This window comes from Zosterops lateralis (genome assembly GCF_965231275.1).
Source record: "Zosterops lateralis genome assembly, chromosome: 16".
Classification (NCBI taxonomy): Eukaryota; Metazoa; Chordata; class Aves; order Passeriformes; family Zosteropidae; genus Zosterops; species Zosterops lateralis.
Window position 1 is genome coordinate 7,593,554 of NC_139776.1, and position 12,403 is coordinate 7,605,956.

Consider the following 12,403-nt stretch of genomic DNA (forward strand, 5'->3'; position numbering starts at 1 on the left):
GGACCAGTGGGAGATGTGGGGGCACCACAGGGCAGCTTGTCTCATTCCAGTAGCAGGATATGTCCCTTGTGGGTACACTGGGAGCTGGAGCAGGGACCTGACCTCTCTCCTCCTGCCCCTCAAGAGGACGATCCTGCCCTTGGGAGCCCCCAAAACCCCTCACCCACAGTACCCCCGCAGCCCCCTCCTTCTTGTCGGGGAAACAATTGCCTCCGATGGGAATTATTTCCATACAGCTGCTCAGGAAGGCACAAACCCGGTGGAGGAAGGCTGAGCCTTTCTTCTGGCGCTGCTCCCCCTCCCCACAGTGGCGGGGGCAGGTTTGGGGGGGCCCGGGCGCTGCCGTCAGCGCTATCAGCTCGGCAGGGCTGGCTGCGGTTATTACCATACATTATCGCAGTCCCCTGCCTCCGAAAGGAGCCGGGGCTGCTCCCCCCTCCCAGCCCTCCCTCCTCCTGCCTTTTACACTTAATTACCTCCCTTATTACACCGCAGCCTGGAGAGAGACAAAATCCCAGGGCAGCGGGCAGGCAGGCAGCAGGCAGCGGGCGGGCGGGCAGCGGGCAGCGGGCAGGCAGGCCCAACTAGGGCGTAAGTAATCGCCCGTTCTGCAAACGTGCCTTCCAGGAGCGAGCGGGCACACGCACGGATAAATAAATCAGGGAGCGGAGGCCGGGAGCCCAGTGCGTGTGTGGGATGCCGCGAGCAGCCCGGCAGGCAGTGTCCCCTCGGGGCCGCAGCCCTGCGGGAGAGGTGACCTTGAACTTGGCAGAGCCTTGACGTCAGGGCAGCGCTGCAGGGACAGATGGAGCTCGTGGTGCTGCCGGCAACCCCTGGCCAAGTGCTGCGGGAGCAAGTGGAGAGACCCCAGCCCACATGGGGAGCAGCCCTGGGATCCTGTGGGATGTGTGGTGCTGTGGCTATGGGATGCTCTGGGATGGGGATACTGTGAGCTATGGGATGCACTTAGCTGTGGGATGCTGTGAGATGCTGTGGGATATCAGATGCTGTGGATTGCTGTGGGATGCTGTGGTCTGTGGATGCTCTAGGCTGAGGAATTATGTGGGCTGTGAGATGCCCTGGGCTACAGGATAGTGTGGGGTGCTGTGGGATGCCCTGGGCTGTGGAGTACCACACAAAGCAGTGAGCAGGAGCACTGCGATGCAGGGCTGGCTCCAGATGTGGCTCTGGGCACGACTGAAGGAGCAGACATGGCTGTGAGCAGGCAGGCCCATGGTGCTGCCTGTGGGGATGCTGGTTTTGGTCCCCAGACCCGGTGCCACATCCCTGGCCAAAGGGGCCGGTGTGCCCAGGTCTGCCCCGTGCCAGCTCTGCCTGCGGTGACAGCGGAGGGACCGTCCTTCTTAAGTGCTGCAACACTCCCGGCATTGCACGAGGCTCGGGGAGAGCACGGCCAGCTGCCAGCCAGGTCCCCGTGTCACCCACTGGCCCTCAGATGGCACAACTCCTGCCTTCAGATGGCACCACTGCAGGGAAAGGCAGCCCCGGACCACCAGCTGCCTGCAGCGGAGCGCAGAGAGGAGGAGGGGGAGTGGGAGTGGGGGCTCCAGTGAGACGAGGGGGGAGCAGGAGTAGGGGCTCTGCCCGGGAACAATGAACTGCCACGAGCCCGGCTATTGTTGTGGCTCCGAAGGTCACGGTGCTTCCTGGGGACTGGGAATGGGACAGGGACATGGGAAGGGGAGAGAAGGTGGGAAGAGAGGGATGGGAACAGTGAGCGGGGATGGGGACAAGATAGAAGTGGGACAGAGATAAGGGCAAGGGAAGAGGGGAAAGGGTTGAGGACAGAGAAGAAGGTACAGGGGAAGGGAGAAGAGAAAGGGGTCAGTGTAAGGGGACTGTGGACAGAGATTAGAACAGGGAAGATGGATGGGAATGGGAACCGGGAACAGGGATGGGAGCAGGGAGCAAGGACAAGGAAAGGAGAAAGGGACAAGAAGCAGGAACAGGGATGGAGACAAGACAAGGGACAGGGGACAGGAATGGGAACAGGGGACAGGGATGGGGACAGGGATGGGGATGAGGACTCCTGCCCGGCAGACCCGTCCTTCCCTGGCCCCGGGGACTGGCGGCAGGGAGACAAAGGCGGTGGGAGGCAGAGGCATGTGCCCCCCCCTCCCGTCTCCCCCCCGTCCCCCTGTGTCCCCATTGTCCGTGGCCGGGGTGGGGGGAGGATCCAGGGGGAGGGACCAGGAACCCCACAGTGTCGTGATGCCCGGGGCACCCCGCGCTGCCGGCGGCTCGGGGGGCTCTGGGGGGGCTCCGGGCGCGGCCGGGCGAAGCGGCCCCCTCCCCCCCCGACCGCCTGCCTTCCTCCTCCTCCTCCCCCTCTTCCCCACCTCCTTCTCTTCCTCCTCCTCCTCCTCCTCCTCGCCGCCCTGCCGCCTCCCCGCCCCTCGCACTCGCCTCCCCGCGCCTCTCCGTGCGCACCGCCGGGGCCGAGCGCCGGGGCCGGGCCGGGGGGGGCCGGGGCCGGTGCGGGGGCCGGGGCCGGTGGTGGTGCCGGTACCGGAGGTGTCCAGCGCTGCCCGGCCCCGCCATGCCCCGCTCCTTCCTGGTGAAGAAGCTGAAAGCGGAGGCGTTCCCGGCCGCCGGGGCCCCCGCGCCCCCCTACGCCCCCCTGGAGCCCCCCTACACGCTGCCCGGCCCCGCCGCCGGCGATGGTGAGTGCGGGCCCGGGGGTCCGGAGGTGCCCCCCCGCCTCTATTGTCTGTGCGCCCGGCGGGGGCACCGGGAAGGGGACACGGGGGGGACGCGGGGCAGGACGGGTGGGGGTCCCCGCGGTCTGTCCCGCGGAGGGCGAGGGGTGCGGGGTGGGGGGTGTCATCCCTCGCCGTCGTCTCGTCCCCGGTCCTGGGCCACCGACCGCTGCCGAAGTTGGTCCTTGGGGAAACATCCCCTGCGTGACAGCGTTAGCCCCGTGGGCAGCCCCGAGTCCCCCCCGGCCATGGAGGCACCGAGGTGGGCCCCTTCCCACCACAAGTTGAGGGGGTAAGAAGCCACCGGTCTGCGGGGGCGGCGGGGGGCGGCGGGGGGCGGCAGCCTCGTCGTGCCGGAGGGTTTCATTGTTCGCAGCGGTGCCCCGAGCCCCCCTGGGAGCGCGGGGGGAGCCGGAGCCCTCCGGGGCACGGGGAGCGGGGAGGGAGAATGGGGGGTACCCCCAGCAGCGGGAGAGGTGCAAAGGCTGGACTGGGGATGACCGTGGTCCTTGGAATCCCGTCCTGCGGGGGAACACTGGGGTGGGCTTGGAGTTTCCCGGGCTTGGCACAGCCCCTCAACGGGGCAGCCCAGGCACCTGCCCAGAGAGAGGGGCTGGCGGTGGGTCGGGGGGTCTGTTGCATGGGCTGGGGAGTCCTGGCTGCTGGTGGATTGGGAAACGGAGCGGGATGCGGGAATGGGCCTGATCCAGCCACGCACGAGCTAACATCGCCCAGCCGCTGCGGCACTTGTTCCCCTTTCCTAGTCCTCCCCAGCCCTCGGTGGGCTTTCCCTGACAGGGGCCGGGGTGCGAAGCCTGTCTGGCCTGGGGGTCCTCTGCTCCCCCTCATCAACCAGGAGCCAGTGGGGGAGGGATGTGCTGCAGCTGGGCAGAAGCTGCCGACGCTGCTCTCCTGGAAATAACCTTGCTGCATGCTCGGAGGCAGCGTGAGAAATTGCTGAGCAGAGCGCTTTCTGCACAGCCCGCGCTGTCAGCACGGCGCGGGGGATGGGGGGGGCCCGGCTCTGCCCCTCTCACACAGCCCCCTCCCCACACTGGGCACCCCTGGCTGCCACGGGACAAAGGGCAGCAGTTGCTTGCCAAGGGGTCCTGTGGGTGCTACAGAGGATGTGTGGATTTAAGGGATGCTCGGCTGTGGCTGTGCCGGGATGTCCCTGCTGCCCCACGGTGTGCACAGGTCAGCCCAGCTGTGCACTGACCCCAGGCCCCCGATGGCCACTCTGTCACCGTCAGTGGGGATGAGACCTCTGAAGCAGCTTGCAAAGACCAGTGTGCACAAGGCAGGGGATTGCTGGGACCAATCTGGGGGTCTTGGGGTGCCCGTACGTCCCAGGATTGCTGGCCTCATGGGGAGGGAGCTGCACTGCTGCTCCTGCGATGACCTTTGTGTGACAGCAGAGGGGCTGGGATGCCAGTGCAGCACCCACTCTGACATAGGTTGGGAGTCCCACATACAAAGCAGTGTCACGAGCAGACTTGCAGCAATGTCACGTGTGTGATGCCACTGGAGTGGTACCCGAGACTGGCGCCACATCTGGGGGGCTGTGGGTCACTCAGTTTGGCAGGAGGCCAGGGACCTGGTGCTGCTGCCCTCCTGGTGCTGTCCCATCTCCAGAGAATAGGCCCTGCGGGGACAGCAGAGAGGTGGGGGGCTTTCTCAGCCCCTCTGCTGAGGAAGGGAAACCTGGAGCAGCCTCATCTCATTCCCCTCATCCCGGCTGCCCACGGAGCATAGCTCATTACCGGCACGGCCCCGGTGAACAATGAGCTCCCGGCACCGACAGCTGTCTGGCAGCTAATGGCCCCCGGGGGCTGCCCGCAGCCGGGGCAGGCGCAGCTGGACATTCTGCAGCTCCATTCCCGGTTCCTATCCCGGGCAGCCCTACGGGATGGGACCCATCCTGCTGACAGATGCAGACAGGAGCCAGGGCAGGACAATGCAGCTCTGGTGCTCGGTGGCTCAGCAGGGACAAGACCCAGTTTAAGGGGGGACAACCCTGGTTCTGCACCTCCTGTGGGAAATTTTAGCATGCAACTTTTTCCTGTCCCTGGCGAAGCTGCTCTGGAGGGACAATGACCCCACTGTGTTGTCCCCACAGGGTACCTCCAGCACTGCCTGGCGCCAGCCGGCTATGACACCGACAAGAAGCAAGGCCTGCCACCACCGCCACCAGACCCGGCCTACGCACCCGGCCACGAGGAGTACAGCGACCCTGAGAGCCCGCAGTCCAGCTTCTCTGCCCGCTACTTCAACGGGGAGGCGGCAGTGACAGACAGCTACTCCATGGATGCCTTCTTCATCACGGACGGGCGGTCGCGCCGGCGCAGCGAGAGCCAGCGCCGTGGCAGCCACCGCCACTCCTGCCCCGAGTGCGGCAAGACCTACGCCACCTCCTCCAACCTCAGCCGGCACAAGCAGACCCACCGCAGCCTGGACAGCAAGATGGCGAGGAAATGCCCCACCTGCGGGAAGGCGTACGTCTCCATGCCCGCCCTGGCCATGCACGTCCTCACCCACAACCTCAAGCACAAGTGCGACGTGTGCGGCAAAGCCTTCAGCCGGCCCTGGCTGCTGCAGGGCCACATGCGGTCCCACACCGGGGAGAAGCCCTTCGGCTGCTCCCACTGCGGCAAAGCCTTCGCCGACCGCTCCAACCTGCGCGCCCACATGCAGACCCACTCCGCCTTCAAGCACTACAAGTGCAAGCAGTGCGAGAAGACCTTCGCCCTCAAGTCGTACCTCAACAAGCACTACGAGTCCGCCTGCTTCAAGGGCTCCGAACACAGCTGTGCAATAGGGAACTAGCCCCCCAAACCCTGTGGCACATCCCCATTCCCGACCTCATCCTTCTGTCCAATCTCCATCCCCGTCCCCATCTCATCCCGTTCCCACCCCTATTCCCCTATACATCCCATTCCTGTCCTCATCCCCATCCCTATCCCATCCTGGTCCCAGTCCCTGTGCCAGCACTCCTGCAGCTGCAGCCAGCTGGTTTGTTGCTGTGCTGAGGCTGAAGGATATATCCCCACAGACTCATTCCCCATCTGCTCCCTGGGAAGGGGGTCCCCCACTGTGGAACCCAGCTCCTTTTCCCTGGGTCCCAGAACCCCCCCGCAGCCAGGCAGGTCTCTCTGCGGGGGACTCACCTAGGGACCTCTTCCAGACCCAGGAGAGATTTTCCTCCCCTAGCTTGTGACTTTCACCCCTATTTATTTAATTTATTACTATTATTTATTTAGAGCTGCTGCTTCTCTTCCTGGGGGATCCCAGGGGAGAAAAGACACTTTTTTGCTCCCCGCTAGGAGCAAACCCTCCCCTTGACCCTAACCTTGATGAGACCATGGGCTGGTGTTACTGCCAGCTTGGCAGGACTGATGGCCACTGAAGCTGACAGAGGGCAGGGCTGCCAGTCACTCCTGGAGCTTGGGGTCCCTGCAGCCCACCACACGGGGCACTCTGCTGCCCCTCTGCCCCATGGCACAGTGTTCACCCTGGCACTGCAGATCCACAGCTCTGGAGTCAGGGGAAGAGCCAGGGGAAGAGCCAAGGGCAGAGCCAGGGGCTTCCAGCAGAGATCCACAGGACGTGTCCTCCATTGGCTCCCAGCCCATGGCTTGGCCAGGCACAACTGGCCCCTGCCAAGGTGATGGGGAATAGCCCCCCCAGGCAGGTGCAGGCCCCCTCACCATGCAAAGGGCTGGGCTGGCAGCTGGGCTGGAGACCCAGCCCTGGGGCAGGTAGTACCCAAACCCCCAACCACCCCCCCATGTGTCCCTAGCCCCCTCCCCAGCCGGCTCCCGGCTCCCTTGCCATTGCCCCCCACCTGCACTCAGGAGGAGGGGGTCAGAGTAGCTGTAAAGTTTGGGTGAGTCTATTTAAATGTTCTTATTTATATTATTTATAACTTATGCTTTTCACTATTTATTTGTCAAGACTGGCCGGGCCATGCCAGCGCTGGCTCGCAGGAGGTGGCAGAGCTGCAGCAGAGCTGCCGTGCCCAGGACACAGCCACGGTGACACGGACGGGGACAGGACCCCGAGAGTGGACTGCGTGGTGGGCACGGAGGCAGGAGGGCCCGAGCCGGCCCGGCAGCCCAGGCTCCACGTCCTGCAAGCCTCTCCCAAAGGCAAAGCCCTTCTCCTTTGTCTTCCTTGCTGCCACGGGCTCCTGCTTTGCTCCGTGCCCCGCGCCAGCCCAGCGGGGACGAACCAGCCACTCTATGCAACCTCCCGGCGGAGCGGCCCCGCACCAGGCCCGGAGCAAGCGCCGCGCACGGCATTCCGGAGCGGGGCCTGACCCACGCCTCCGCTTCCTACCTCGGGCCGCGAGCTGCCACAGCCCCATCACCCCGTGCCGGTCCCCAACACCTCGGGGCTCAGGCCGGCACCCCGCGGGGCCGCACTCGCGCACCCCACACCGTCTTCCTGCGCCGTCTTCCTCCCTCGCACCGTCTTCCTCCCGCTGCCTCGGTGCCTGCGTTGGTCACGGGTCGAGTGGGGATGTCCCTGTCATGGTCCTCGCTGCCATGGCACGGTGACCACACCTCTGCACCCCACGGAGGGGATGAGCATCGCCCTGGCCACGCGGGCACCCGCCGGCTTTTCCCCACGATGCCGGCGCCGTTCCGCGGGGCGCGGTGTCCTGAGGCCGGCAGGCTCGGAGCGCTGCCCCTCTCTCCTGTAAATAGCAGATACTACAGCAATAATTTTCCGTGCATGATAGATTTTTTCTGCCAGGTTTTGTACTCGCCAGCCCCAGTATGACAAATCTACTGAGATCCGGCCACCCGCAGTATTACTTGTAACGCAATTCAGGGATATAAAAGGGATTTCTGCCACTAACCGTGTGTCTTGGGGGATTTGTGTCGGCGGTGGCGGGTGGCGGCACGCGAGCTGCCAGCCTGCCCATCCCACGGTGCCCTGTGCCCACGCCCACTCTTGGGCTGGGGCATCGTGGAGAGAACTGCCCCAAATAAAGGGGTGATGTCCTGGCAGCCCGCTGGGGGCCCCGGAGCATCCCACGCTCCCTACGCGGCCCTGCCAGCCCTTCAGCCAGCGGGCAGCAGCCAGACAAACCCCCGCTGTGACAAGGAGGGATTAGGATGCCGCCCTGCCCGTGAGAGCGCCGGGGGCTGTGAGCGCGGCGGAGCGCTGACCTGGAATAAAGCGGCGTGTGAAAGGCCGGCAGTGGGTGCAGAGCCCGGCGGGCAGCCCGGGGAGGGCGCCGGTAATGCTCACACACCCCGGGGCGCCGCTGCGCCGGATGGGGAGGATTCTGTGAGCAAATTTTATTTGAACTCGCCGGTGGCAACAACCCGGCAGAGCCCCCGCTCCCGGGGCAGACAGGCATTCCTGCTCCCCATCCCTCTTTCCTCATCCTTTCCCAGATGTGGGTGCCAATGGAGGAAGGCAAATTATTTTTAGCATCCAGCTTGTCAGCAAAGACCTGGCTGAGCCCTGGGCTCCCAGTGACACCAGTGCAATCTTTCACTCGCAGAGTCATTACCAGATTCACCTTGCAAAAAACTAATTCCAGAGCCTCACAAACCAATCCCTGACCATCACCTGCATACTTCCGAGTCAGCTCTGGGGCTGGGGACCCTCCATGACACCAGGGAGCCAGGGTGAGGGCACTGGGAGCAGCCATCCACTGTCATCGTGTCCCTGGTGTGGGTTCAGGGTGTCCCGGTTGCAGCAGCCAGAGGGGTGGGAGACCCAGTTCTTCCCGGGAGCCTCTTCCCATTTGGAACACTGGTCTGAAGAAATGACCTAGAAAGGCTCAGGGCTGAGGTTCTTCAGTGCCTGCCCAGCTGTGGCGCATCCCAGCCTCACTGCTCAGCTCTGCAGTTGTTTCACGCCTCATCTTCCTTGCCGTAGACCCCACAGGTGTCAGCGCTGCAGGGAGGGGGCTCTGGGTCGGGGACGTGTTCCTGGTACAGCCAGCCAGCTGGGGGGCAACTCTCAGTTGCAGGATGATCCTCAGTGCCCCATCACGGCCAGGTGGGACCCGAGACCCGCAGGGGGCAGGGTAGGGACCCCCAGCACACACGGTGGGGGCTCAGCTGCCGCGTGCCCATGTGTGTCCCATGGGAAAGAGGAGGCGAGGGCAGCCCTGACCGCAGCTCTCCGGAGCAGGCAGCGGGCCAGCGGCTCTGGCACCCGGCCCGGAAGTCTGTCCTGCCCCTTGCACTGTGACTCTGCAAAACACTGGGGCGGCGGCCCTGATGACGATGGCTGGGCCAGGAGGAAGCAAAGGGGCCCGGCTGGGCGCTGCACTGCTCGGGGCAGAGCGGAGGGCTCGGCTGAGCAGGACAGAAAGCCAAGGCCGGTCGGCAGGCACAGCCATGGCTGAGGCCGAAGACAGGAGCATCCACACACAGCACATCGCGGCCGTGCACAACGTGCCCATGCGTGTCCTCATCCGGCCCATCCCGGCACAGCTGGAGCCGGAAAAGGTGCAGAGCCTGATGGAGACGCTGCAGGTGAGCACAGCCCCCGGGGTGCAGAGGCAGCCCCTCCTGCACCCGCTCAGAGGGCACTGCTGGGGGAGCTGGCAGCACCCAAACCCTGGCACAGGCAGGTCGGGGGGTGCCAGGGCAGGTTGGGAGTACCAGGGTGTGTTGCTCTTGGACATCTCTCCCTTTACCAGGAGGATCCCGAGCGGGTGCCCCCCATCGACGTGCTCTGGATCAAAGGCAGCGAGGGCGGCGATTACTTCTACTCCTTCGGGGGCTGCCACCGCTTCGCTGCCCACCAGGCACTCCGACGGGAGACCATCCCCGCCAAGATCATCCCCTCCACCCTCAGCGACCTCCGTACCTACCTCGGCTCCTCCACGCCTAACCTGCGCTAGCCCAGCATCCCCAGGATGCCCAGCTGTCCCCTCTGTCCCTGTTGGTTCCGACCCGTGAGCCCCTGGTGAGGATGTGCTCGGGGTCCGCAGCCCTGGGGAGTTCCGGGGTGCCTCCAGCCGGGTGGGTCGGGGTCCCCCAGACTCGGGGAGGCCACACGGTCCCGGCAGCCGGGAGGGGTCAGGGTCCCCCAGACTCGGGGGGGGGGCCCGCGGTTCCGTAGCCGGGAGGGGTCAGGGTCCCCCAGACTCGGAGGGCCCCGCGGTTCCGTAGCCGGGATGGGTCAGGGTCCCCCAGACTCGGGGGCGGGCCGCGGTTCCGTAGCCGGGATGGGTCAGGCTCTCCCCGGTACCGGGCGGTGCCCGGCGGGGCCGGCAGGTGGCGCTATTGTGCCGCGCTGCTCGCCCGGACCGACCGCGGGGACGGGACGGGACGAACCGGTTGGGGCGGGATGAACCGGGGCACGGCGCAATCGGGAATAGCCGAACCGTGATGGAACAGGCTAAACCGGGGCATGGCTCAGCCGGGAATAGCTGAACCGGGATGGAATGGGCTTAACCGGGGCATGGCTCAAGCGGGAATGGCTGAACCGGAGCACACTGGAACTGGGACAAGTCACAGCTCATTCGGGGCACAGCTGAACGGGGAAGGGGTACAGGCGAACTGGGACACAACGGAATCGGGACACAGGGAAGAGACACAGCCGACCCGGCATGGCCAGTCCCCAGCCCTCCCTCAGTGACTCTGGGCTCACCTGTCTTCCCAGGCTCCGTGGGGGACATCTCCAAAATCTTGCAGTGGGGAACACTTGCTGCTGCACCTGGAATAAAGATTATCAAACCCCCTGCAGCTCCTTGGCATGGTGCTAGTGGGTGCTGGGGTGGGGAGCAGGGATGCAGTGGTCCAGCACGGCACAGCATGGTGGCCTGGCACCAGCAAGAGCAGTGGCTGTGGGCACACAGAACAAGGACAGACGCTTTGCAAGGGGATGGATGTTCTGCGAGGGAATGGATGCTGTGTCGGGAGATGGATGCTGTGCTGGGGGATGGATGTTGTTACAGGACAATGCTCTGCCAGCCTGCCCTGCCGTGGAGCTGAATTCAGGGCCAGCTCTGGCCCAGCTGTGGGGACTCCTGAGGTCCTGCCATGCTGGGATGCTGTCATTTCTGCAAGCACCACGTGCAGCCTGGAGAAAACGCCTCGAGTATCCCCTGGGCATCCCAGCATCCCTCTAAGTCGAGAGCCTCCATCCAGAGAGGGGAAAGGCCACTGACTCACTCAGCACGCCGTGAGTCAGCAGGACTGGGACAGGAACTGCGGCCGGACACTTCTGCCCCATCAGCCACGCTCCTCCCTGAACGGATGCTGTTCCCCCAGGACAAAAATGGGCTGGGAGAGGAGGGCACGGCCGGGTCGTTTGTATGGCAGGAGCTGGCAGTGCCAGCATCGGACAGAGAACAGTTTACCGCTGCCTCCACGTTTCCGCAGGATCCACTGGGGAGGAAGAGCCGGGTGGGCTGGGGGTGCTGGATGAGGGGAGGGGACGGAGGGAGCCTCCGGCGCGGCAGAGCTGCATGTGCCGCATGAAAGAAGCTGTGTGCCGGGAGGAAGCCCTGCAAGCACTCACGGAGAGCAGCCCTGGCCCGCGGCTCCCTGATGGGCCATAAATTTCTCCTAAGAATTGTGGCGTGCTAAAAAGTTTCCTCTTGTTAGAGAGCGGGGGGTGGAGGGAGGAGGTTGCAGCTCCTGCGGCAGCTCCTGTGGCAATGTGGACATTTCCAGAGTGCCCCCAAACGGGTGTCCCATGGCAGGGACTGATGTCTGCCCATATCCCGTGTGCCCCCACAGCTGGGCACCTCACATTAACTCTGTTTGCCCCACTCTCACGGGCTTGTCCCTTGGATAAGAGGCAGCTCAGCAGAACTGGGAATTCCACAAAGTGGGAATGAACTGAAGTGGCCAAGATCCTGCAGCTTCTTTTCCTGCAAGCCATGGAGGCTTCTTCCACCTGGGAAGCCTGCTGCAGGATCTGCTTTTCCAGCTTACCATCCCCTGCAAACAGTGCCGAAGGTCCGTGCCAGTCCCAGGGTGTCCTGACATCACTCCCGGGGCTCCCTGGCACCAGCTGGGAGCCAGGACCCGGAGGTGTGTCCAAGGTGCTGTGTGAGCATCTCCAGGGCTGACTGGTGCATCCATGGGGCTGGCATGGTGTGGGCAGTGGGAGCTGGTCCCCAGCTGGGGCTGCTGGTGCCACAAGCCCCTGGCAGGCACAGGCGTGGGTCTCTCCAGAGCCCTGCTTTGCCTCCCATCTATCCGTCCTCCACCTGTCCCCTTTCCCTCTGCCTGACCCGCGGGGTCTCTGGTGTCGCTGGCTGACAGCTGATCCGGCTGCCTCCAATCCATTCGTTCCAGGGCAGGAACAAAGGCGTTTTGTGGGCTCCCCCAGCCCGGGCTGGTTGGGGGGGGTTTCTCAGCTCCGGAACTGGGACAGACTTCCCCGCGCGACAGGCGTGTAATGCCTTCCAGACCAGCAGCCCCAGCCCTCAGGTACAGCCCGGGGGGGAGGGGGCCTGGTGCTTCCCACACTGCCTGGGGACCCACCAGGTCACCCTGATTCAGCCCTGATCCAGGAAAATGGGGAAACTCTCCTGTTCCCCTAAATGTTTCACAATTCCCAGTCCCTATGGGACTCACTGCTCCTCCTCACCCAGGGGGTTCTGGGGGCTCCCAGATTTGCCATCTCTGGTCTCCCAGTGTTGGGGGGCAGGGATAGACTCCCCTGGGATGAGACCTCTGCCTCATTGGGCTCAG

At 64.7% G+C, this 12,403-nt stretch overlaps 2 protein-coding genes across 4 annotated transcripts; both read left to right on the forward strand.

The window, feature by feature from the left end:
• Window positions 1-2,560: 2,560 nt before the first annotated feature.
• SCRT2 (scratch family transcriptional repressor 2) lies at window positions 2,561-6,392 on the forward strand (the record flags this gene model as incomplete). Its single annotated transcript, XM_083873527.1, has 2 exons — window positions 2,561-2,684; window positions 4,840-6,392. The coding sequence occupies 2 exons, from the start codon at window positions 2,561-2,563 to the stop codon at window positions 5,544-5,546; spliced, it is 831 nt and encodes a 276-aa protein (XP_083729653.1). The 3' UTR covers window positions 5,547-6,392.
• Window positions 6,393-8,940: 2,548 nt separating this feature from the next.
• SRXN1 (sulfiredoxin 1) lies at window positions 8,941-11,196 on the forward strand. 3 transcript variants are annotated; one of them, XR_014591269.1, is made up of 3 exons: window positions 8,941-9,223; window positions 9,391-9,693; window positions 9,745-11,196. XR_014591269.1 is itself a non-coding variant. In XM_083873530.1 (2 exons), exons 1-2 carry the CDS (start codon window positions 8,966-8,968, stop codon window positions 9,592-9,594), a joined length of 462 nt encoding a protein of 153 aa, XP_083729656.1. In that variant the 5' UTR covers window positions 8,941-8,965; the 3' UTR covers window positions 9,595-11,195. The 3 variants fall into 3 exon arrangements, 1 of the variants encoding a protein (XP_083729656.1); XR_014591270.1 differs by having other exon boundaries at window positions 9,391-9,725; window positions 9,880-11,191; XM_083873530.1 differs by having other exon boundaries at window positions 9,391-11,195.
• Window positions 11,197-12,403: the final 1,207 nt, after the last annotated feature.